The sequence below is a fragment of the Eumetopias jubatus genome, unplaced genomic scaffold, assembly GCF_037043125.1.
Source record: "Eumetopias jubatus isolate StellerSeaLion01/CBP00866 unplaced genomic scaffold, mEumJub1_p1.0 scaffold_12, whole genome shotgun sequence".
In the NCBI taxonomy this organism is placed as follows: Eukaryota; Metazoa; Chordata; class Mammalia; order Carnivora; family Otariidae; genus Eumetopias; species Eumetopias jubatus.
Genome location: NW_028274818.1, coordinates 108102364 through 108128756, shown reverse-complemented (window position 1 = coordinate 108128756; position 26393 = coordinate 108102364). Strand labels below are relative to the sequence as shown.

General features: G+C 51.9%; 1 protein-coding gene across 1 annotated transcript in view; it reads left to right on the top strand.

The window, feature by feature from the left end:
- Nucleotides 1-26393, top strand: part of SDK1 (sidekick cell adhesion molecule 1) — an 876702-nt gene that overhangs the window by 745995 nt on the left and 104314 nt on the right. The window contains exons 23-25 of the mRNA XM_088017186.1: nt 15826-15935; nt 17518-17668; nt 18263-18500. Coding sequence (XP_087873312.1) covers nt 15826-15935; nt 17518-17668; nt 18263-18500 — 499 coding nt within the window. The remainder of the gene's footprint in view (nt 1-15825; nt 15936-17517; nt 17669-18262; nt 18501-26393) is intronic.

Here is a 26393-nt window from a genome sequence, read left to right as displayed (position 1 = left end):
CATCGATTAGAGCCAGGTCATCCATTTTTTGGTCAGAATGTCACAGAAGTGATGTTGGGTTCTTCCCACTGCATCCTGTTGGGTTGAATAAGACATCGACAGGTCCCATGACTGGTGGAGTGAATTTAGCTCACGCGAGTAAGGTGGCATCTGCCAGGTTTCTCCACCGTAGAGCTGCTTTCCTCCCCTTCACAGTTAGTAAGTATTCTGTGGGGAGGGAGGTACTTTGAGATTCTGTGAAAGTCTCATTCCCCTTCCCACTCGCACCCACTAGTTTTGTCTTTGACTGAAATTTCTTGCCGGAATTAATGAGTACAATGAGGGCACCAAATAGCAACCTTTCTAACTCAATCATTTCTTCTGTGTTTATTGATTGGACTTTTACTGTAGCAGACAATTTTTCTCTTCCCATTTACTTATTCATTTATTTGTTGACATCACTGTAGACTCATGGTTTCCCACGTTACTTAACAGATTCTAATCTCCTCTCTCATTACTTCTGTCCTTGCCCTGGCTCTCCTGCATTTGGCCAGTGGGAGGCCCTTCCCCGGCTTTCGTGTTCTCGCATGCCTCCATTACTCTAAGTGCACCCTTGCTTTCTGGCACAACAAGGTACTCTAGGCTCATCTTCCCCTTTCTTCTCTATTTCCAGCCATTTCTCCAAGGAACGTTGGGTCCTTTCAGTGGAGAGTGGCATTTAGAAAGCAAGATCTGGGCACTAGGTGTGCTCACTGCCACTGGATGTCCAGGCCTCCTCCAGTGCGTGGAGCTAGGAAATACACACCCTCAGGCGCACACATGTCTCCGCCTCGGTCAATTTCTGTATCTGTCTACGTACGCTGAAAATCACTCGTTCACACCAGCACCTCCAAGTACACTTTAGTACCACCTGTTTATTCAAGCCGCCCCTTTCCACGTTTACACTAGCCTTTCTCTGGCTCCCACTAACCTCAGTTATTTATTTATTTGCCAAATCCCCCTGTATGTGGGTAGTCCTCCCACCCGAGTTGGCTGCCACCTGCCTGGACCCCTTTGCACAGGTCCTGACCCTGCCTCCCCCCACCAGCTGCCCTAAAAATTGTAACATGCAAATGTAAGTTATCAAAATTTTAAGTTAATCATTGTCTTAATTCCGAGCCAGTGATACTTGTTATTATGTCCATATTTCAAGTCCACTGTGTCTCTCTCTCTGCCCAGAGGCCGTGATTATTATGAACATCTTCTCGCACAGGCAGTGCCCACTTAGATTTCATGGTGGGTTTGGCCACAGCTTCACTTCCCACTTACATCAGCCTCGAGATACATCCCTTGCTCCCCAGTGCTCAGCCAGGCGTCTGAGAAGACATCTGTCGTACCCTACCCAGCACTGCTCTGCCTTTGGGGCGGGAGGCTGACCTTAAAGGTTATCTTGTCTGCCATATTGCTCGAACTGGAAGTCCCTCACAAATATTCTCTCTGAGGTATTTTAAAATTAACTCAGCAAGTCTAAAAATTCTGGTAGTGGTGCAGATAGTTGAAACTTCAAAACCCAAAGAGAATATTTCCGCCTGAAGCTCATTATCTGGATGATTTGTGTTTAAATGTTCCTAGAGATTAAATATTAATCTATAAACAGAAGCTCTGTTCCAAAGCCCAGAAGGTAAGGATTGTAGACTCTTCCTGGGCTCCTTAGGACAGAGTCATGGCCAAGAAGAAGACAGAAGACAAGCCATGGACATTTTACCACTTGGTGTGCTGGGAGCCCCCAGCTGGTTCTGTCACAGGGCTGGCGTGCCCTTCTCCAGTGTCTGCTTGGCCACATGAAAGAGATGCCCTTTTCCTCAAACTTCTGGATTGACTCCATCAACAGACTGCTACCCTGGTTTCTGTTTTCCTAATCCATTCAGTTTGAGTTGAACACATTGGACCGGTTTTCAATCATATACTAAGTTATCCCAAGAAAATTTCATGAGATGTGGCAAAGGTTATCGTGAATATCTATCTTTTATTTTTCTTTTGGCCAAACCAATCCTGCTTTTTTTTTTTTCCCAACCTGTTCCCGGTAACCTCGAAGGCATATTGCAGAGGGCATGCCTTTCAAAATTAATGAAGGGTCGTCTCTTTTTTTTTTTTTAAAGATTTTTATTTTTATTTATTTGAGAGAGAGAGAATGAGAGATAGCACGAGAGGGAAGAGGGTCAGAGGGAGAAGCAGACTCCCCACTGAGCAGGGAGCCCGATGCGGGACTCGATCCCGGGACTCCAGGATCATGACCTGAGCCGAAGGCAGTCGCTTAACCGACTGAGCCACCCAGGCGCCCGGGTCGTCTCTTTAAATGCCTTGGCAGACACCCTACTGCTAGTTTTCTACAAACTCCTGGTGGAATATACTCCAACGCACCCACGTCACCTGCCAACGCTCACACGGCCTCATCCAGGGGAAAAGCAGGTCTGCAGCCCCGCTTCTCACTCCTACTGCCAGGACTCTGGCCATGAGATCTTTCAGGAAACCCCATTCCCACCCCTCTCCTGTGCTGCCTCCTGGGCATTCACCACCTTCCATGGATCACTGTCCGACTCGTCCCCCAGGAAGGGCCACAGACAAGTTCCCCAAGGCTACCTGGTGCCCAGATGAAATGGTCAGTGACATGAGGACAAATGGCACAGGCATTGGGGTCAAAGAGACAGGACCTTGAACCCGAGCCCTGCCACATCCCAGCTGGACGGACACAGGCAAGCCACCCAGCTCAGGCTCTTTGGCTGTGAAGCAGGGATATTAATAACCACTCTGTAGGGTTGCTAGAGAATCAGAACACTTTGTCATATTTACTTATCTAAGATGGGCACACCTCTGCTTTCTCGAGGCATGAGGCACTTTCCAAATGAAATCCCCTCTAGTACTTACCAGCCCTCTGGGCCGCAAGGGCTCTGCCCCGGCCTCCGTGTGTACTGTCCACCCGTGTCGAGTTTGCCCCGTGAAGCCTCTCTTCAGCTCACTGGCTACTTCTCTGAGAACATCTCGGTGGGTTCCATGGTCGAGGCAGGCTCCAACTTCCCTGAACTCAGAGCAGCAGGGCCATCGAGACTGTCACTGGGATAGGTGAAAGCTCCGGAACATTCCTCACCTAATTCTCTCGGGATGGATGCAGGCTGAACCCAGCCTTTCTCTGCCACGAGACTCCAGCGTTCCCTTGCCCAGCCTCTTGCCCTGTGCCTGACCACGGGCCAGAGTTCAGAGAGGAGTAAGAGGCAGGAGCCCCAGGCCCAGTGAGGAGTCGGCCACGCCATGACTCATCACACTGAGAGCAGGGGGTGCTGGCAGAACTCGGGAAGGAGGGAGCACCCTGGTTCGGGGGGTGGTGGAGGCCCAGGAAGGAGATGGCATCTGTGCCCCATCTCCAGGAGCCATGAACATGGGTCGGGGCAGGCACCAGCCGAGCGGCCTTCCAGGTGTGAGCATTTGGCTCCTACCAAACACTTAGTGGCAGGATAGCAGTATTTTCTTCCCTTTCATCCACTTCTCAGTCACATCATCTTTGCAGAAAAGTTTCCTTTAAATTCTGAGTGCTTTGAAAGCGCACCAGGGAGGTTGTATCACTCAGCGTTACCTCCAGTGAATTAGGGAAGGAAAGACCCTAATCCTTGGAGGAGCGCGTTGCCAGGCCCTGTAGTAAGCCGATGCTCAGATGTGGGTTAAAGTTCTAGAAAGCAGCTTTTATAGGTATTTCTGGCTCAGTAATGCTTTGTTTAATTAGTCATCTTTGACTGTAGAGTGAGCAAAACCTCTCTTCCCTCATTTTTATGGTGCCCGTAGAAGGGGAGAATGCAAATGTTTTCTGTGTTCATTTGCCGCTCCTGTTTGCCTTCCTGGTCCCTCCGTAAACCCCTGCCATCTGCAGCCATTCGCTGTGCTCTAATAGCCAAAATAACATCTAGTCTTCTCTAAAGGCTGCTTCGAGCAGCTTTCCTGTAATGAAGATGCTGGTGGTACAGATAAAACTGTTTCCATTCCGAAAATAGGAAGGGAAAAAAAGCCCACTTACTGCTTGTTTGTGCATAATAGTACCATTTTCCTAAAAGGACCGGTTTTAGAGAGCGTTATGGGCTAATAAAATAAAGCAGCAGTCTGCCGACTGCGGTCTCAGTAACTACAGAGCAGTGGGGATGGAGCAGGTGGGGGCCCCAGGTGGCCCCGGTGTCCACGGCGTTCCTGGAAGAAGTCAAGGTGCCGAGAGATGTTCTCTGTTTCCCAGGGCGCTTCCTGCGGAGGGCCCGGATCTCGTGGGCTGATGAATGGACTGCCAGGCTCTGTTTTCTTTCCCGTGTGCTGGGTGCTCACCTGTGAGCACCACTTACCGGCTGTCCCCTAATCTGCCCGAGCCACGGCCTCTGGCAGTGAACTTCTCCCAGCGGTGAGGGGCAGAGAAAACGTCCAGGTGGACCAGTGTATCTCCTTTCTCTTCTTACACATAGAAGCCCCTATAACCTGAGTGTTTCCCTTCATGCCCAGGTTCCCGGAGCTTTAAAAGCCAAGCGTGCTGCCCGAGAATTCTAGAACCATGGCTCCCCTCCTCTACTCCCTTAAGCCTCCGTTCTGCACCTTCGTCCACTCCCTGTGCCCCAGGCCTAGCCATGCTCGTCCTGTGCCAACCTAGAGCCTCGGGGAAAAGCAGCCGTGCCTCTGATGAATAGGGAGATGCTCACGTCCCGGCCTTACAGGCGGGAGCAAATGGCTGTAGGCCTTGGAAAGAGGCTGTAGTTATGAAGACCTTGCCGGTGAAAGTAGAAGGTGTGCACGTTCAGCTCCCCTAAAACTGTTGCCCGAAACTGTCCCCTTGCCTGTATACTATTTTCCGTGACTTCTTCCCCTCTAAGAGTCCATCACAGTGTTAAAGAGCAAATTTGGGAACGTGGAGGCCGAGAGATCTGAGGTTTTTTGCAGTAAGATACTCAAAGCTGCAGCTTTGCCCTTGACCTTTGCAGGATGGGCGGGACCAGCGAGGGCCCCTGGGGTCTGTTCAGCCCCAAGCAAGGATGGAAAGGGACAGGCCAACCAGCAAAGCACAGAGCCAAAAAGCAGGACCCTGGGCACGGTTGTGAGGAGCCGGCCTCCAGGCTGTGGGTGTAAGAGGGCCGTGGGCGCCGGCTGGCGGGCAGAGGGCAAAGACCACACACACCAGGACGCGTGGTGGGAAGAACGGTGCATTGAAGGCTACAGCGTGGGATTCACACGTGTTAAGCATTTAATAAACGGAAGCTCATAAGAAAAATAATAAAGTCAAGGCAAGCGTTTGAGGAAAGGCTGTGTTCCTGGGGAGGCCTGTGGGGAGGATGCAGGGCCACACCCCGAAACACCTGAAAAGTCAGGCAGGCTCGGGCCCAGGCCAGCTCAGGGCTGGAGGTGCTCTGGGTCAGAGAGCCGAGGCGGGCTGAGTCCCCCGTGATGGAGGGTATGCAGCTTGGGAAGAGGCCCAGGCTCCCAGGGCTGGAAGCCAGCCCAGCTCGAGCGCCCAGAGTGGCAGCTGAGAGTCAAGCTGCCGGTACTTAGAACTCACTCGCGCGGAACCCAAATCCCACAGCTTGAAACATGTCAAGTCCAGCTCTCCTTGGCCTCCGTTGTCCCAGTATAAATCGGGCCGTGAATGGCAAGGGGCATCCCCAGCGGCACTCTGGGCTCCGAGGCTTCACCTGGCCTGGAGGGCGCGGGCCAGCCCGTGTGCGCAGAGGGATCCCCTTCCCACCCTGCACCCACCGCACCCAGCGCGGCCTGGGCCCCCTGCTCAGTGAAGTCCTGCCTGCTCGGGAAGCAGACGAGCCAGGAGAGCCGAGAGCCGCTGGCGCTCTCTGCTTTGTCACAGAAATGCTCTCCTCCACTGGTCATGTGGTTACAGAGCCTGGTGAGCCCGGGACCTCGTCTGTGCTGTTCTGGGCGCTCCCCTCCGGCCCAGAGCAGGGCCTGCTGCTACGTGGAAGGAGAGTGCCCGGGGAAGCCTGTTGCCTGTTGAGGGTGTGGGTCACGGCACAAACTCTACGGACAGAGTTCCCATGCTTTCAAAGCATTTCCTGTCCTGATTTAACCGTCCACCTGCCACTATCACCTCTGACTTTGGAAAGGCTTTCCAGTGTGTTCTGTCTCCTGCAGCGACAGAGACCAGACGTTTTTTCCCTCATTGCTTCGAGATCTGCAGGTGGGGACTTCTGATCACTAATTCTGTCTCCCCTTTCCTGCATCTCGGACGGAGGTGAGGGCTGTGGGTGGTCCTCTTCAGGCAGTATCTGTCAGCATCTCAACCGTCATGAACTCTGACTGTAGTTGAATTTCTTTGTCATACTAGGAAGAAAGAGAGTGACATTATTTCTGAATAGCCTGTCGAGTATGCAAAGGAGGGCTGTCACCAGCTCTCTGGCTCCTTCAACGATGACGCAGTCGGCTATAGGTAAAAGGGACAGCACCTCTGCCTAAGCGTTTGGGCGCCGCGGTGAGAGACGGCGGCAATGTACATGCTCGGATATTTCAAAATGTTTAGCGTTGGCTTGATTGTCCGTGATAACACCCTAACAATGACTTTTCTCTTTTATTTCTTGACCAGCATGGGAAATCTATACAAGATGAGCGGTTTGAATTGGCCTTCTTGTTCATTAGTCTATCAGATCCTTTTAGGTCCTGTTACGGGACTTTTAAAAATACCACAGAGCAGAAAATATCATAGCGCAAGGGACAATGCAGGTAGGACCGAGGGAAGCATTTACCACAGATGTCATTTTCAGGAAATAGAGGTCAACGTAGAGCTAAGTCACAACTGTCAAACCAAAATAAGTGTCGTAAGAGAAATGTTTTCCTATTCTTTTTGAGGACCGCTCAAAATCTTTTCATCCTAATTCTCTTGTTGGGGTTTTAGGTTCACCCGTGTTTCATTTTTCTGATCGTCCGGTTTCGTATTTGTTTCATTCAGTCACCCATTCACCCAGTAAACATTTATTAAGCACCTGCTGTGTTACAGGTTTTGGGTCTCGTGCCCAATGCTAGATTATAAAGACTTCCAGAGCCTCCCAGCCTGGGGGACATGGGAGGGACGGCTGACCTGTAATCTGGTCGACCCAGATGAGACCCGCTGCTGAGAGGGAACCCAAAAGCAAATGGGGGCCTGGCCAGAGTGGCCAAGGAAGGCTCCCATGGAGGCGAGGTTGCCACGGGGCATGGCAGGGTGAGCAGGACTCCGGCGGGGAGGAGGGCGTGCGAGCAGGGAGCACGGTGGCATGAACGGCGGAGTCAGGAAGTCGTGTGGCTCCTATTGTTTTAGAACCTAAACTTTGTTTTTAATCAGGTTTGTTGCGGCTAACAGCTCAGGAGATGACTCACTGAAAATCTAGTCCTACTAACAATTCCAAGAGGAAGGGGCTTGGGATTTCACACAGGGAAGCACCGGGGCTGGTCAGGAGGCAGAGGGGAGCCGTGCTGTGGGCAAGAACCCTCTGCTGGTTTCCCCGCGAAGGAGGGGGCAAGGTGGGGTGAGCAGGCTCAGGTCCGGCTAGTTTGAGTAATTCCAGGGGCCTGGGGGCATAATGGCTATTTGTCTGGTCCCTGGCCCTGGGGGATCAGGGCAGGTGGACAGTGGCCCAGAGCAGGAGAGCCCTGCGGAGGAGGGGTTCCGGTGTGGGCTCTGGATTGGCGGTCTGCATTTGCAAGTGCATCACAGGCGAGTTGTGGGCTGAGTTCCTCCTTGGGGGCAGCTCCTGCAGGGTCAGCAGAGCCCCAGACATCAGGGATCAGATACAGAAACTGGAAGTGTGGCTGGTGCACGTGCGGGGAAGGCGGGGTGGCTGCAGAGGGGGGATGTGTATGAGCAGGCAGGACGGGAGACAGGAAGACAAGCTGGAGCTGGTAGGAACAGCCTGGTTAGTTTCTGTCTAAAAGTGTCCATGGGAAAGCACCCCGGGTGTAGGAGCATGGTGCCATGCGTCAGGGTGTCCCATGCCCTTCACACACCCTGTCCCATCAGAGTCTCCTGCTGATGTTTGGGGGACGTCATTGCTGTCCTCACTTTGCAGGCGAGCCTGAGGTCCCGGCATCCCAAAGCAGGCGGCAGGTAGCAGGCGGTTCTCACGGCCTCGTGCCTGCCCCACCACCCTCTTGGACCCCACTCCGAGCACGACAGGGCCCAGGTCCTCGCTGTCATTTCAGCATCTTGGGAAGCTGCACAGGGAGGTGTGGGTGTTCCTGTTTGTGCTTGAGAGAGGTTGGATCTGATGGGAGAGAGGGGGCAGATGCAGAGGAGACCACCTGCACTTCAGAGATAAGCAGAGGCAGGTGCTGGGGATAGCGGTTCATTGGCCCCACGGCAGCTGGACACTGCGGGAGGGAGGGCCCCCCGGCCTCGAGGCAGCCATGCTCGCAACCCGGGCTCCCGGACAGGGACTGTCGGGTGCACAGAGGGCCTGTGGGAGAAGCCTCTTCACGGGAGGGGAACACTTCATGAAAAAACTGTCTCTAGAAGGATATTTCGGGTGGGGATGCATTTGGGGATGGTGTGTAAAGTGGGCCAGGGGAGGCGAGACAGGGAGGACTGGGTGGGACAGGGCACAGGTGAGGCCGGGGACAGCCTGGAGTGCAGGGCGGCGGGGATGACCCTGGAGCTCCCCCATGGCCAGTCTTCCTTTATGGCTGCGGCAGCCGAGGCCCACAGCATTCTGGGGCCTGTACCTGCGGGACACGACCGGGTGTGCTGTGCAGGATGGCTGACGAGGAAGGGGATCCTTCACAGAGCTGCGGGTCGGGGTGCCGTCAGACTGGCGGCTTTCCAACAGCTGGTCCGGGAAGCGCCTCACCCGGCCAGTGGCCGCCGCGCGGGTCCTGCAGGGAGCAGTCGGCAGCCCTGAACCTTTGGTCTTTTACAAGCAAGTGCTCTCTTCTGTTTTTAGTTCACTGAGCGAGACTATCAAAATCGTTCAAGCAACAGGTCAGGAGCTTCTAAACCAGGGTCCCGCCACTGCAGTCAAGCGGCCAGGAGAGGCGGCGCGGGAGGGAGGGAGCGGGAAGCGGCTCCGGGTTTTCCATCCTCCCTGACAGAGGGCCGCAGTCGGGACCAGATGGCAGGAACCGGGGAGGGGTGCGTCCTGGCAGGGAGAGAGCAGGGGCTGTCGCAGGCCAGTGGGGTCTGAGGCACCAGCTGAGATGGCCAGGACTTAGAAGCGTCCACCTGGTGGTCAGTAGGAGTGAAGGCCACACACAAGGCTCTGAGCCATCGGCCAAGGGTCACCAAACGCCAGGAGGAAGGAGAGCGATGCCGAGGGAGACAGAGGAGGAGGGCAGGACGGACCCAGAGGCAGATTTCGTTTCGGGGTCACTGGAGGCAAAGGAGGAACCGGGGAGGAGACAGCTGGAAGGCTAGAGGAGGCCAGGAGAACCCGATGGTCTTCACGCCCCCCATGGTAGAAGACCCAACAGTCATTTCCCAATCCTCCTGCATCAAAGATGGAGAGAATGTTAAACAATTAGGAAAGAATAAATAAATAACCGGTAACGGGAAGGAGGGCTGGAGAATGACTCTCGGGCTGTTGCAAAGCACGAACCCTTCTCGGTCAAGTGTATGGACAAACCCCCCCCCCCCCGCCCCCAACAACTCGTCAGGGCTGCAGACTGAGGACATTTGGGGAACTGGCCTTGGGCCTTGCTCAGGCCTGAGCCCCCTCCCAGTCGTGCATGACCTGCCCGCAGCGCCGTGCAGAGAGGCCCCGTCTGTCCCCCATCCTCGCTGGGGGGCTTCATTTGGCGGGGGTGCCGGGGACAGCACTCAGAGCAAGAGGGGACTCGGTAACCGTGCAAGTTGCTTGACTCGCAAGTTTTCCTGCTGACACCAGAGTTTCAGCCGGCAGGGTACACTTGGCTTGGCAGGGCTCCATGGAATGAATTCTTGGAGAGTCTTTTTTCCCTCTCCTAGCTCTGGATGAAAGGAGAGCTGCCTCCTCCCGCCCGCCCGGCTCCATCCTCCCTCCTTCCCGGCACAGATGCGGGTTCCTGTGCCCCCTCTCCATCTGCTGTTTCCTTTCATAGGATGAGGTTAATGAGCGTCCTCTGAGTAGCCGTTCACCTCGTGGCCGCTGGGGCCTCGGCAGGGTGTTGGAGGTCCTGCCCGGCGAAAGCTGACCTCCCCCCAACTCCTCGGAGGCCCCGCTGACTGCAGAGGCTTTCCTAGGACAGACAAGTCCATCTCGGGTGGAAAAACCCACTTGGCAAGGGTAGGGGGGTGGTCTGGGACCCCCAGGTATTAAATGAGCACCTGTGTCCAAAAGAGCCCGGCCTCCCAGCCAGAGGCGGAGGCAGATGTGCCCATCAGAGCCCTCGGGGAGGAACATGGGCAGGGCAGCAAGTCCTGGTGCTTTAGGAAGGACAGCAGCTCCCTAGTGGGTCCTAAGGACCACCCCCTGATGAGCGGCATTTGAAATGTGTGGCATTTCTGGTTTTGTATTAAGTATTGTAAAGTGCTGTTTGTTAGCTTTAAAAGAAGCAGCAGAAGAAAAAAACCCATCAAAATCCCAGCTTCCCCATGGAGCTCTGATTTGTTTTATCTTTAAAGAGCTCTGCCACACTGTATGTCCGGTGCATCATTAGTGAACAGCCGGTTACTTCCAGAACACTCCGTCGTGATGGTTTTGAAATCTAACTAGAGAGCCAGGGGAGCTCAGCAAGTGTGAAAAGACTTCTGTTTCTCACTAAAAAGAATTCTGGTCTCTTTAGATCAAAATGTAAACCTTTTATTATAAAAACTTAAGCACCCCATCCCCCCTTCAGGGATCCGTAAGTAAAATTACCTTTTCAGTAATCATCTGCTTTGGAACTCAGTGCAAGACAACCCATTTTAAATACTGATTTTGAAACCATGCACGTGTTCACTGCAGATTCACGTGTGTGTGGAGCCAATAGCCTGAGCTGGACCCTGGGGGAGATACTGGGGTACGGAGGGGAGTAAGACCCCAAACCTGCCTGGGGGCTCACATGCAGGCAAAAGGGAGAACACACGTGGCAGGACACCTGGGAAGTGAGCTAGAGGGAGCACTGCGTGTCATGTTGGTGAAACACCACCGCAGGGATTGGCAAACTTGTCCTGTGAAGAGCCAGAGTTAATTCTTCAGGCCTTTGGGCAGGTGGTCTCTGCTGCAACCACACGGCTCTGCTGTGGGAGCGTGGAAATGGCCATTGGCGGCACACAGACCAATGAGTGTGGCCATGTTCCAATAAAACTTTATTTACAACAACAGGAAGTGGGCCAGATTTGACCCTCGGGTTGTGGTGTGCTGACTCCTGTACCAGGGCCTGGTTTCATAAGCCTGCCTATAGCTCATCTGTCTTAAGGACTCTAACTGTGTTTGTCTTACTATTTATGATTCGGCCCAGGCTCTGTGGGGTTAGACGTGAGCTTAGAGAAGATGGAAAGCCGCACACCCAGAGGTTATGATTGCCGTGCTCTTGTAACTGGCTTTACTCATATCTTGGCCACCCTGTCGCAGTGTCCTCATCTGCTGACTCCACGTGCTTCGAATCTGGTATTCTCTGAACCAGTTCCAGTACCTTGCTGGTTCCCTCATCCATGAGCAAAAGGAATCTTTGACACCTACCATGTATTTGTAGGAGAGTCGTGTCTTTAAGGGGATGCAACACGCGGGAGGAGTGCTGTATGTCAAGTGCACAGAAGATGCCCTGGCAGCGCAGAATTAGCAGCCCGGTCGTGGGAAGGCAGCGGTACCGGGGCTGTGGTTCACGGAAGCTTCCCAGATGCTCTGCAGATTCCAGAGGAGCTCACCAGCCGCAAGGAGAGGAGCAGGAGCGGGGGCACACTTTAGAGAGCGGGCAGAGCGATTGCGAGGTACAGGTGTTTGAGGCTGAGTGATGCCTCCAGGTAATGACAGGCTGGCTTTGCAGGGAGAAGTGGCAGGAAGAGCCACATGGAGCCATGCGGCACCTACCTGGGCTCGCTGCTCATTTGGCACTCATCCAAATCCAGGTTTTTAAAAAAGGAAACAGAGCACCCCAGGGAAGTGTGACCTTGAGGGTCCCCGCCCATTCGTCCTAGCCGGACAGCTGGAGGATGCACTCAGCCAGCTACCACCTTCTCAGAAGGCACGTTGGGGCTGGCGGAGGTGAGCACGGCCGCAGGGCCCTGGAGCTCTGGGAGGAGAGCCCTCCCTGCTCAGAGGCCCTCCAGTGGACAGCGTTCTCCCCGGGGGGGGCTAAGTGGGGTCCTCATCCTGCCGGTACCCCACGTCCTGGCAGTGGAGCTGCGGGCCAGCCTTCCGAGAGGACCACACTAGCCTGCGGCGGCCCGCTGCTTCATCCTGGCCTGCCTTCGCAACGCCTGTGGGTGCTCCGCCGGAGGCCCGGGAAGGAGGCCCTGCCCACTCTCCACCCATCTTCGCGGGAACGTGGATGAAACGGGCTTGGAACCCCGTGCGGCTGACTGCTGCTGACCCCGCCGAGGCCTCGTGCCGAGCCCCGTCAACCACGGTGGCTGCATGGCCAGGGGCAGGCCGGGGTCAGGGGAGCCACCCGGACAGGACAGCGGATGAATGCGTCCAGGCCAGCGAGGCAGCCAGGCAGATGGAATGCAAACATGGCGGGTTCAAGGCCAGGCGCCTGCCACCACCTGCCGTGCTTTCTTAGCCTGGGGCATTCCTCTGCACCAGGAGCTCAGACAAAGCCCCCACAGTTGGAGGGGTGGGACCCGGGCACTGGGAGGGAAGAGTGGGGAGGAGTGGCTTTGCAGAAGCAGAGGGAACTCCACAGTTGGGCCTGGGGATTTGGCCAAAAGTCAGCACCGAGCGTGCACGTTTCCCCCACACACGCAGAGACACGGAAGGACACGAGTGCACCGCGGCAGCACGGGGCGCCGCGGTGCCCGATGGCAGTGGGCAGGTGCCTGCAGCCGGCGCCTGCCTCTGTCGCTCCGTGCCGTGGACACCCTGCTCGCCAGCGCCCTCCGCGGCGTGTCGGCCTGGGATCCAGCGGTAAATAAAAGTTCTTGAACTGATTGCCCTGAAACTGAAGTTATCTCTTCTTCCTTTTTTCTTTCTTCCTCCTTTCCTCCACACACCACCCCCCGCCACCACCACCCCCCCCCCCCGCCAAACTTGTCTTCCAAGAAATAGTACAGGCTCTCTGGTTCAGCCTCCCAGGGATCCCTTTCACTGAGAGCAGCTCACCTGTCACCAGGGGCTCAGAAACCACCAAACCCTCCTGTGAGGCCCCGATCGAGGGGGCCTGACGCTCCGTACAATTCACCTGGATTGTTAGCATTTTGGCTTTAAGGCATTCATAAATCTTGTTAACGTCTAGAGCGGTGCGAACTGAGCAGAACACGTGGTCCCAGCCCCGCTGCTGGAGGCCCGGAAGGCGTCCGTGAGCCGTGCGGAGCCGCGACGGGCCCTCCGAGTCTGCTGTGCAGTTGCGGCTTCCTCCGGAGTGACAGCACTGGGGTCCCCAACTCCCTCCAGCCCTGCGGGTCCTGTCAGCTCCCCGCCCTTCATCCCACAGATGCCTCCTGCGTGGGCCAGACGCTGAGCTACAAGCAGGCCTCCCGCAGGGACGTTAGGGTGCCCCCTGACATCACACCCTCAGGGGGACTCACCTCTGTTTGCCCAGCAGCGTTGCATGGACCCAGACTGTGGTCTTCCCCTGCTGGTCCTCTTGCACTTCACGGGCACGGTGGAGGAGGCAGGGGGCCGCCGTCGGCCCTGGGGGCACGTAGTGCCGTCTGTGGCCATAGCTCGTCTAACCCGGGTTAGCCTAGACCCTCCCATTCTCCAAGACAAGGGTTCTGCACCACCTGGATCTAGCCTCGGTCTACGTCTCTTTTCTCCCTCTTTCATTCCTGTGTCTCTGAAGTGAGGGTCTGCAGGCTCCGGTGGGCGTCCCAGTGCTGAGGACTGGAGGAGGCTGGCTGCCCTGGGTGCAGGGGTCCTGGAGGCCGTCCACCCTGCCCCCAGCTGTGCAAACTGCTTCGTCTTCTCCTGATTTCACTGCCCCCTTCAACTGTCTCGCTGCTTTGCTGATTCTGGGCTACTCATTGATTCTGATCTCCGGGTCTTCACCAAATGTTTCTGGCAGTCGTCCCACATTTGAACACTTTATTTATTTATTTGACAGAGAGAGCACAAGCAGGGGGAGAGGGAGTGGGAGAAGCAGACTCCCTGCTGAGCAGGGATCCCGACGTGGGGCTTGACCTCAGGACCCCGGGATCAGGATCTGAGCCGAAGGCAGACGCTTAACTGACTGAGCCACCCAGGCGCCCCTTAACACTTTTTTTCTAAGTGAGGTGAAATTCATATAATGTAAACTTAACTATTCTAAAGTGCACAGTTCACAAGTTAGTGTGTTCACGATGTCATGCAACCACCTCCTCTACCCGGTTCCCAAACATTTTCATCACCCCAGAAGGAAATGCCATACCATTAAGCAGTGACACCCTTTTCCCTCCTCCTTCAGCCCCTGGCACCCACCCATCTGCGTTCTGACTCTGTGGATTTACCTATTCTGTAAATTTTATAAAGTGGAATCATATAAACGTGGCCTTTGGGGTCTGGCTTCTTTCACTCAGCATCGTGTTTTCGAGGTTCGCCCATGTTGTAGGTTGTAGGTTCCTTTGTACAGCTGACTAGTATTCCCCCGTGTGGACACACCGCGGTGTTCGTCTGTGCCACCCCCGACCGGCCTTCGTGTGGCCCTGCCCTTTGGCTGTTGCGAAGAGAGCTGCCATGAACACGTGCGCTCGCATGCTCACTAGGGGACCACCTTCCGGGTCATTCGGCATCCACCTGGGCATGGAACCGCTGACCCATAGGCTCATTCTACGTTTCACTTCTTGAGGAACTGCCAAATTGTTTCCATGTTTTCCACGTAGAGTATTTAGAGCCTCGAGTTTGCATTTATCTTTCTGGAAGAGGTGGGCCGCACAGCTCTGTGTCTGCTTGGCCCCCTCCACGCCCTCCTGGACCTTTCTCCAGTTTTCCAAGACTTCAGATTCTTGTGCTGTCCTCCAGCCACCTGGCTACTTGCCTACCAGTCTCTCTGCGAGCTTAATGAGCACATTTTTGCACTGTCATCTGACAGATTTATGAAGCATTCAGAGCAGAAGGCCCTCGGCTGACCCACCTCACCCCAGCTTGTTTGGCCTGAAACCCCCTCTGTGCTCTCAGCCTTCCCTCCACACGTGTCTGCTGGGTCCCCCAGAGCCACACAGGCTGCACAAGTGTTCCTGGCACAGGGATGCAGAGCCCTGCGTGGGAGAATTAGGGCTTTCCTGGCTGGCTTGCGGTCATGGTGTCCCCCCTCATGGCTCTCTTGACTTGGCCTGCTGGTCTGGCTCCCAGCGCAGTGGCCAGTCCTTCTCTGTGCAAGGCCTGTGCTGGTTCTTTGGTGTGTGTTTGGCACAGAAGTGGGCAGGGCGGGAACAGGGAGAGACTGAGTCCCCCTGGGCAGTGTGTGTGGTGGAAAAGGCTCTGGACCCTAAGTGGGATCCTGGCCAAGTCTTCTCTCTGGGCCTCTCTTTGAGTCCTCACCTGTCAGCCAGGAGGAAGGACAGGATGGCATGGGGAGGTCCCTTCCAGTCGGCTAGCCCTGGGAGTTTTGTTCCCAGAGACTTCCATCTTCCAGATCCTGACCTTGGCGGGAACAGCAGGAGCTATATCTCCAGGGCTTAGTTGAGGGTGTGTGTGCAAGATCCAATTATCTGCCCATGTGGGGGACACGGCATGGGTCTGCCCAGCCCGACATGCACCAGGCAGCCGCACATCCTGTAAATGGCATCCTCCACACCACGGCTCAATCCATCCCATCTGAGGATTGTCTTTCCCACAGGTCGGAGCCATTGGTGATGAGGAGGAGTGGGTCAGCCTCTACGAGGAGGAGAATGAGCCCGACACCCAGACGCTGGAGATCCCAAACCTCACGCCCTACACTCATTACAGGTGAGAGCAGCGGGTGATGAACCGCCACAGGAGGAAGGCTAACAACACCAACAACTGGCGTTCACGCTTGCCTGCAAGAGCAAAACCCAGTTATATGCATGTGATTGAGACATTTCCAAGGGGCAATAATAGTACATTGAACCTTAGGAGCAAGATACACGGCTGCGTATTTTTCCCAGAGACAGTTTATCCCCGATGCTGGGTTAGCAGTGCTCCTGCCATCAACACCAGTGGCAATGGCTCACTCTTACATTAGGCTCAATACCAAGAGCCACAGGCAGCTAAGATGTGTGGCCTTTCCTCACAAACTCCACGACCACTTGGGACTATCAACATGCTGTGCGGAAACAGAGCAGCTGTCCTGGGACTATCCTCTGCTTCCCCCTTCCAGTACCCAGGAATTGTGGGGCTCACTAATCAAGCACTTAACATGCCATGTCACCTTTCACTTCTTGATCCTGAAACCTATCCAGGCAGTAAATCCTTGGCCTTAAGAAAGGCTAGCATGATCACACGCCATTAGAGATGTTATAACTTCCCGTAAAATCATTGACTGAGATGAAATTTCCAGTTATCACCAGATGTTGAGTTTGATAATGTCATTGTTCATAAGATCGGGGAGTAAAAGACTAAGGATTACTAATTCAGAGAGTAAAAGGTGACCTTACATCTTCGTGAAGAACATTTTTTTTTTCGGCATAATACTGACATTAGAGCTTTTTAAAACAAAGCTTAATGAAAGCTGCAGGTCAGACATCCTCCCTGAGATCAGAGCAGACGAATCAAGACACCGTACGCTCATTTGCAGAGAAAAATATTTCTCAAAAAAAAAAAAAAAAAAAACCGAGCTGCAGGGCCTCCAGGCTTACCCTGTGAAGCTGGTACCAGCTGTATCATTGCGTCCAAGGTCAGAAACTGTGACTGGAGACCCCCGTCCTCTTCCAGCCTCTGTGGTGAATATGCGTGTGTGCTCAGGGCGTGTTTCCAGGGTGGAAGTTCACTCCAAGTAATCGTACAAATAAGTAAAGGAGAGAGAACTGAAAACATTAACCGAGTCTCTAAAGCACGCCCACCCCACCCTCATTTTATAGGTAAGGAAATGGGGGCAAGTCTGATTTGCCTCAGGTCTCAGTTACCAGTGGGGTTGGCGTCCCAGGGTGTGGGTTCTGGGGCCAGTGCCCCTCCCCTGAGCCAACAGAGAATGGGGTGCAGACACCAGTGCTCATTGAACCAGCCAGACTCTTCAAGGTCATTTGACGCCTCACCTGCTAATCCCCCAACCTTACCCTAAACACGAATCAGCCAATGGCATCAAATGACACAGATTTCTGGCCGTGTAACCCATTCAATTATGCTTTCCTTGGGCATTTAAAATCTTTGCGTTGGAACAAATTTACCATTCTTTGGAGGTTTTGGGGGGAAAGGGCCAAATATGCAATTTGCATTTTTCATGAGGTGGAAAGAGGGCGTCCTTGGGCAACAGCCTTTACAACACGGAAGGACACACAGCAGATCCTTCTGAGAAGGTGGTGGGTTTTTGTTCTTTCCTGTAGAATAACTGTGTCCACGGTTTTACCTCTAGGTTTCGCATGAGGCAGGTGAACATTGTCGGTACCAGCCCCTTCAGCCAGTCATCCCGGGTCATCCAGACCCTGCAGGCCCCCCCTGATGTGGCTCCCACCAGCATCACCGTGCGAACAGCCAGTGAGACCAGCCTGCGGCTCCGCTGGGTGGTGAGTCAGGGGCCGGAAGTGGGGTGCAGGGACAGTCACCTTGACTCTCCAGGTCTGCATGTGAAGCCAGAGTTTAGTGATGTCTTAGTCATGGCCTCATCCTAGTCCAAGCTAATCTCTCCGTTAAACTAGAAAGTATTGCATTTTACAGTTGGTGTTGGGTCGCAGACCAGCCCAGGCGACCCTGTTAATGAGCAGCATTACTCACTCACTTCTTGGAACAGAAGAATATTCTTTGGGGGAGGGAAGCCAGTGTGCCACAGGGTGGACCTGTAAGTCCTTAAGCTGGTTCAGCACGGAGCCAGCACTCAATGTTTGTAGGAGAGCCAGCTTGATATTTATTCAGAACATTTCCCCCACGAAATTAAGCCAAAATGTATTAAAAGAAATTATGTTTAGCCCAAGTTACTGACAGGGTTTCATTTAATTAACAGCAGAAAAGTTCCAGGGAACCACGTGGTAAAGGTTCTAAGACTATTCCTCCTGGAAAATGTTTTCCGTGGACTTGGTCTGCTAAGACAGGCTGACGCTTCGGGACCTTGACAGGTGGCGGTTCTGAGATGCTGGCTCACCACACTTGTCATTTGCTTCCAGCCGCTGCCCGATTCCCAGTACAACGGGAACCCTGAGTCGGTGGGCTACAGGATTAAGTACTGGCGCCCCGACCTCCAGGCGCAGGCGCTGGCACAAGTCATCAACGACCGGCTGGAGAGGGAGTTCACCGTCGAGGGCCTAGAGGAGTGGGCAGAGTACGAACTCCAGATGCAGGCATTCAACGCCATCGGGGCTGGGCCCTGGAGCGAGGCAGTGCGGGGCCGCACGCGGGAGTCAGGTGAGGTGGAGGCTCAGCCCCAACCCGGGTCTCCCTGGAGATGGGGCTCCGTGCCCCCCCATCCCCATGTCGCAGCTCATTGTCTCTGTCCCCACTGTCTATGCCGACACTTTCCCAACCCAGTAATTAGGTCAGCCTCGACAGTAATTGCAGGAAAACGTCATTAGAGTCCACGCCACTAATTTGAAATTAATCGTGGGTCTTACCAGGGGCTGGACTCGTGGTATTATCTTTTAAATTAGGTATAATTTCACAACCAGTGATAATAAGCAAGGGTGTGTAGAGATTCTAAGGGAGATCTTTATAACACAAGGCACTCAGGACCTCTTCTTGACAAAGTATTGTGTGGGACGGGTTAAGATCATCTCCCCTGCACTAACAAATAGCCCCTCAAAGGTTCGATTGCTTTGACACAGTAGAGCTTCATTTCTCATTCATCACCGAGTAGGATGGGTGTCCTGTTCAGCGGGCGGCTCTCTTCCTCTTGATTCAAGGACCCAGGCTCTGCTGTGCTGTAGGCCCAATCCTCATCTGTGCCCAGCTACCCAAGGAAGAAGAAAGAGCAAAGAGTGGGCACCCCTGCTCCCTAACACTGCCCAGAAATGGCATACGTCCGTCCGTGCAGAGCCACCAGGCTTGGGGTTACTGCTGGTGGCCAGGGAGGAAAAGAAAAGTACTAAATACTTTGGGTCAGTACTCGGTAGCGTGGGATGCAGTCTAGTAAGGACCAATGTGTTCCCCTGATCTGCTGGGCTTTGCGGGCTGACCTATGGTTTGGAGGACCCCTGCTAGCCTGGTTTGAGTTTATGGAGTGACAGAGAGGGCTCCTGTCACGTTTAAAGATGCACTGGAACACAGACCAGTTCTTTCCACCTGGTCTGAAATGGCGAGGTTGTCTCCTGAAGAGAAGGAAGCGTACTGCTCCCCTTCCAAGAGGACTGATACTTGAAGAGAGGTTTCCCAGAGTAGCTGGGGCTGCCTCAGATGCCTTCCTGGCTTTCTTTCAAGATGTAAATTTTATGTATGGTGATTAACATAACAAAATAAAATTAAAAAAAAAGAAATAAAAGATTGAGACACTACGTTCAGCTTGTGGCTGTGCCATCACGTGGATTTTTAAAAAGCTCTATTCAGTCTCTGAGTCTTTGTGACAAAGAAGAGGACTTGAAACATTCTAAGGGGACCATTCTAACCCCAGTAATAGGCAGAGCAAGAAAATATTTTTTAAAACAACTTTGCTGTAACTAACTAGAAAATTATGGGCAAAATATCATTTTTTGAGATTTAGAATTTATTGATGTCCTCATAAGAAAAACAGAGAAAATCTCCAGATGTCAGATGCACACAGGGACTGAAACAGTAGGGCTGAGCTGGTGCTGAGGCTGCCCTGGGGGGTTGGCATGGGGGACGGGTGGGCATCCATCCTGGGAGCTTCAGGACTCAGGACATGGTGCCCATCCAGGAACAGAAGGTTCAGCCATGAGTCCACACAAGGCGGGGAGTTAGAATCAAGGCCTTTGCACACACACACACACAAGGCTCCTCAATGCTGTGCCCTCGTTGAAAGGGGACACTGGAAATCTCTGCCCAGGGGAGTTTGTCTGTGTCCGTCTGTCTACCTGGACTCTGAATAGGAAAAAGAAATGTAACTCTTAAGTCCTGTGCCCAGCTCAGGTTTGGGTTCTGAATTTACTCTGTCTGGTCCAGAAACTCCTAGAAAAGAAATTAATGTAAAACTTGGTTCCAGACACCAAAGTACAAGCAACAAAAGAAAAATTTAGACTTCATTAACATGAAAAGCTTTGTGCTTCAAAGAATACCATAAAGTAAAACAAACAAACAAAACAACAGCAATGAAAAGCAGTCCCCCAATCATAGAAGGTATTTGCAAATCATCTGATAAGGAACCCATATCCAGGATGTATATAAAAAAACTCTTACAACTCCACAGTGAAAAGACAACCCAGTTAAAAACTGGACAAAGGATCTGAACAGACATTGCTCCAAAGAAGACATACAAATGGTCGTTAAGCACATGAAAGGATGCTCAACATTATTCACTGCCAGGGAAATGAAAACACCACAATGAGATACTAGTTCACACCCCTAAGGTGGGTAAAATAAAACTGAAAAACAAGTTGGACAATAACAGATGTTAAGTGTTATTAAAATAAGTATGGTTCAGATATTGTACACTTTGTATATCATTGGAAGGCCACGAAGAGCATCCTCACTGACCAGAAAATCTTCTTACCCCAGGGGAAATAGTGATCCACTCCTCCTGAAAGATTATGTATTATACCCCAATAAATGATTTCACTGTCCTCTAAAAACAACAAAATTTTTTTAAAAGACAAAAAAAAAAAAAAAAGAAAGAAAGAAACATGGTTCTAGGCCAGACTTTCTGGGCAACAAAGAAGAAAACATCACTGGAGAGATGTTGCCACAGCCAACTTATCCCAAATAAAAATCGGCTTTTAAAAGACGAACTCACAACTTTCAAACACACAAGGAAATACCCTGCCATGAGTAAAAATAAGATCTTCTTCAGGTAGGTAGGTAGGAAGGAAGGAAGGAAGGAATGGAGGGAGAAAGGAAGGGAGGAAATTGGGCTCTGATTGCTTTAAAATACATGCTAGTATGAAAGAGAATATGTAATAAGTATATTTAAAATTATTAAAGGCTTCCAGTTATAAAATGATAACTTCTGAGTAATCTTCTGTATAGCATAGTTGTTATAATTAATAATACTGTATTATATGCTTGAAAGTTGTTAAGAGAGTAGATCTTAAATGTTCTCACTGCAAAAAAGGAACAATAACTTTGTGACTAATGGAGGTGTTAGCTAATGTTATGGTGGTAGTCTCTTTGCAGTACATAAGTGCCTCAAATCAACATGTTGTACACGTTAATCTGACACACCGTGGTGTATCAATTATATCCCAATAAGAGCTGGAATAAATACAAAATAAGACTGTAGTCTTAAATTATGAAAAGAGCACATTAAAACTTTAGGTAAAGATTCAGATGCCACTTTGAAAGCACTTTTTATGAAAAACAAATACGACACAGCCACTGAAAATAAAACACTACTATTAGGTGAAAAGTGGTTTAGACACAGCTGAAGAGAGACTTACCAAACTGGAAACTAGATATGAGTAAGTAACCCACAATACAGCACAAAGACACAGAGACTGAAAACATGGCAGAGAGGTTAAAAGACATAAAGAATAGAATGAGAAGGTCCAGCATATATCTAATAAAGATTCAGAGGGGAAGGAGGGAGTAGATGAGAACAAGAAAATATGGAGAGAGAATAGCCGAGAAGCTTCAGAATTGATACCTTATCAGACTGAAGAAAAGTGAATCCTACGCAGAATAAATAAAATAAATCCACACCAAAATGCATTATGCTGCAACTGTAGAGCATGAAAGCCAAAGAGAAAATCTTACAAACACTTGGAGGGAAGGTATCTTACCTACAGAAGGCAAGACGATTTGAAGCCGGCTTCCCAGGAACAGTGGAGGCTAGAAGACAACGGAACAATGGAATCATAATGGAATGAGAATGATCTTGAAGGAGCTGAGAGGCAATAACTATTAACCTCAAGTGTTACACTCAGTTAAATTACTTTTCAAGGATTTTGTTCAGAAAACTGAAAGCTAAATGACGTGTAAGGATGAATAAAATGTAATAAAAATGGGAAATAATACTGTTTTGTTAAGTTTCCAAAGAACGCTCTCAAAACACAAAGCAAACCCATGGCAAAATTGCTGAGGTGAGACTATATTTTTGTAAAAATCTATTCAGTGCTGCAAGCTTCCTTTGCAGTGGTCAGGAGAATGCTGAGGAGACCACTCTATGCGTCAACTCACCCCAGATGCTTTCTTCTAGCTCTGTTCCCTTCAGACAATCTTGTGTCACCTCCTACCCGATAACTCTGAGGAGACTCTCTTGAACAATACTCTTTGTTTTTGTAGGCATTTCTGTGTTTTAGTTAATATCGAGGTGCGGCTTTGGTATCAAAAAAAAGGCATGAGTTTGTTTTTGTCAAAACCCAACACAAACATAGGTACACACACCTAAAGGAGAATCATAGGCAGCCTCCAGAACTAACTGCATCGATTCCAGTATTGCCTCATTCGTCGTTTGCTTGTTGAGAAGGTTTCTGGTCTAGAAATTTTTCTTGCAATATAAGTTCTCCTTTATGCTCTCATATTCTTTCTTATTTTGAGGGTTCTGGCTTACAGAGAATTATTTTTTAGTTTTTAATGGGATGTTTGTTCAATTGGAAGAGATTTGGTTCCGCAGGTGTTTTCATCACAAATTGGATAATAGGGTTATTGATCTTCATTTCAAGATGAGATGACTTAGACTTTGGACATTTTTAATGCTGGAAAAGGGGGCCCCTGGGGACTCCTCTTAGGCTGATCTCTCCCCCAAGAGTACTGGTGCTCAGACATTGGTCCCCCCAACCTGGGGCATTCTTTGGCACCCCTTCCAATGTTGCTGGTCCTTTGGGGCTTCGGCATCTCCCCCCTCTGAACAGTGCTTCCAGAACCTCCTGCTGGGAGCAGCCCCTCACTTCTGACCGGCAGGCCCCTCCCCATTGCAGCAGCGTTGATGTCTTACCTTCCTCCATCCAGCAGAGGAATCGCCCCTCCAAGAACAGATCCTTCCAGGCACTGCTCAACCCTTGGGGGTGGGTAGGAGAGGGTGCAGGGGTTGCAAGGCCCAGTGGTGGAACGCAGCTGGATGGAGAGGGAAGAAGGGGAGGGAGCTGATGGGGAGAATAAAACTGCAGGCCCATGTCTCGTGGAGATGGCCACACGTGGGTACTCACATACTGCACAGTCATGGGCATACAGAAAGCCGGTGTGGGAAGCACAGAGTAGAATATTTTGAACCACACTGAAATAACATTTCCCATTTTGAAGTACAATCTAACTGGCTTCATGACATCCTATGATTTATGATGATATAAGGATAAATGAGGCCCTAAACATCAAAAGACTGAGCAGTGAGGAATCCTGTAGGGGAGAGAGCAAATGAAGGAAAAGAGAAGCGTTTTAATCAGGATTGTTCTTCATGAAAGGGAATCTCTAGGACTGTCCCCAAATGCAAGATGGCAGGTTGGAAAGGGAGTTTAATCTACCTCAAAACAGATAATGGGTGAGGTTTTTCTTTTTTAACCAAATCTTAAAAACACAGATATTTTGTAACTAAATGGCAGATTGGATCCTGGTGGGATCTGAATCCACTGACACTATAATCCGGAATGCATCCATTTTCTATGGCTCCGTCCTTGGAGACCCCGCCAAGCTCTCGGCACCATGTCTGGGTCACCCCCCTCGCCAGGGGGCCTTCCTTTTTTGGGGGTGTGGGTGCCCTTCAGGAAAGGGTGCACATATTACCACACCCTAGAAAATCAGTATTTGTAGGGCCGTAGTGAGGACTGAGCACTCACGGTGTCAAAGATGGGCCCGCAGGAAATGGTTACGGATTGGAGAGGCAGACGCGTTGTGTTGCTATGACAGTGGCCTCTCTCTGTACAGGCAGGGACAGTTCTTAGAACACAGCACTGTAGTCATGGGCATGCAGCACCTTCGCAGTTCTCATCTGACTCTAAATAAAGTCCGATAAATGTCGGCTTGCCTGTTCTTCGAGTGGTTGTGACTTTTAAGTCACAGTTGAATCCAGGTAGCAGTGTATCCCTTGTTTCTTAAATATAATAAGCATATGTGTGAGTGATGTCCTGGTGACTGGCATGGCGGAAGCCCCCTCGGGCACGGAGAACATGAGTGGAACCTGCAGGAGCCGCCACTAGAAGGCATGGGGGATGCGGGGAGGTGTGGGTGGCAAGCACACTTCCCTTAGAGAGCCGAGTAAGCTTGAAATTATAAAGATTCTTTGTTGTGACACTTAGCTGCTCAGATAAATTAATACTGTTTTGTTGAACAACTGACCAACCGTATGAATGACTCTCAACTGACATATTTGGGAAGAAAAAGCATATCTAGCAGGTGTGGGCTGACCGGCATTATCTCTAAAAGTATAAGGAAGATCCCTGAACCCTTATGCAAACAGTCACAAACAGGTGACTCTTCTGGGGACACACCGGGTGACCTTCACTGGCAGCCAGTCTAACGCTTGGGTTCAGTAGATGATCGATGCGGTGGGTAGAAGGGGCAGGACCGCCACTGGGCTGTGGAGGCCACAGGGAAGTCAGCCAGTCTTGGGGCTGGAGCTGAGGGCTTTGCCTCCAGGGGGCCTCCATGACTCCACTCTCTGGGAACCAGAAGGTGCCAAGTCCTGCCCACCCCCCCCCAGACTCCGTGTTCCCTCAGCAACATGCCCTCTCAGGCTTTCCTTAGTTTCTCCCCTCAGCCTCTGTCTACAGGAACCACTGGTTGCCGTGGTGATCTGGCCAAGCTGCTAGATAAGGTAACAGCGCTTCTAGACCTACGTGAATCCTGGAGCTTTTTTCCTTAAATACAGTATTAGTTTCCCACGGCCACCATAACAAAGCACCCCAGACTGGGGGCTTAAAACAATGCAGATTGACTCTCACCGTTCTGAAGGCCAGAAGTTGGACACCAAGGTGTCGACAGGACCACGCTCCTCTGCAGACGCTGGGGATGGATCTGCTCCAGCGCCCTGTCCCAGCTCCCGGTGGCTTCTGGGCTCGTGGCCATGTCCCTCCAGACTTCCTTATGGCAGTCTCCCTGTGGCTGTCTGTCTCTTCCTGTGGTGTTCTTAGAAGGACAGTGGTCATACTGGATTAGCTGCCCTACTCCAGTATGGCCTCATCTGACCAATGACATCTGCAATGACCCTAGTTCCAAATAAGGTCACATTCTGACCTACCAGGGGTTAGGACTTCAGTGTATGGAGGCCAGGGGTGGGGGGAGGGGGACACAATTCAACCCGAAACGAAGACCAAATCCCTTCAGTGGAGAAAATCCAGGAAGCCAATGTCAGAGAGCAGCGTTATTGTGCAAACCCCCATTACTTTGTACATTCAGAGTAACTGAGTGAGCTAGCCACCAGCAGCCGCTTTGCTAGGAGGAAAGAGTGCTTGTGTGAATGAATGAAAGAATGGATGAATGTAGAGGGGGTCTACGGATGGAGGGTGGAGAGAGCCCCCGTGAGCGGAGCATTTCTGCTTCGGAGGTGCACTTGGAGTCACCCCTCCCTCCATTCACAGAGCCCCGGTGGGACTGCAGAGGGGAAGGAAGTGGACACCATGGGTGCTGGGTGCTTGGCAGCCTTTCGCTCACCCCCCTCCCATAGGGAAGGGACGTTATGGTGTCATTGTCTCACTTTCTTCCGGACAGAGAGCTGCTGATCTCCTGCTCATTGCAAAGCCCAGTGCTGGGCATGAGATGGGGGAGACAGAAGACAGGCTGGAGGAGGGGTGGGCTGCACTGGACCATTTCACAGATGGGACAGTCAAGGCCCAGAGGGGTACAGCAACTTCCCCAGGTCACACAGCTCAGGATTCTCATGGAGTCCAGTCTTGCTCCAGAGCCTGTGAGCCTGTTGCTTCCCTGTGAACACCTCAAGGCCCCCCAGCTTCAAGTGGTGATTTTGTCACTTGTTAGGGATGTGGGCAGGCCATGTGACCACTCAGAGCCTCCATTCCCTCCTCTGCAGAGTGATCCCTCTGCACTCTGAATGCCAGAGTCCTCTCCCATATTACTCTCCCTGAAACCCCATGGACTTGCAGCGTTCCTCCTAGTTGACCAAAGAGGCTCTGGAGGGTCGTGGGTGGTTTGACCTTCAGGCCACAGCCGACGGGTTCCTTGTGCGCTGTGCCTGTCTGCAGACGCTGTATCCCCTGACTTTGCTGGGGAACTCTGGATCTATCTTTTCTGTCTGAATAAAGTTTA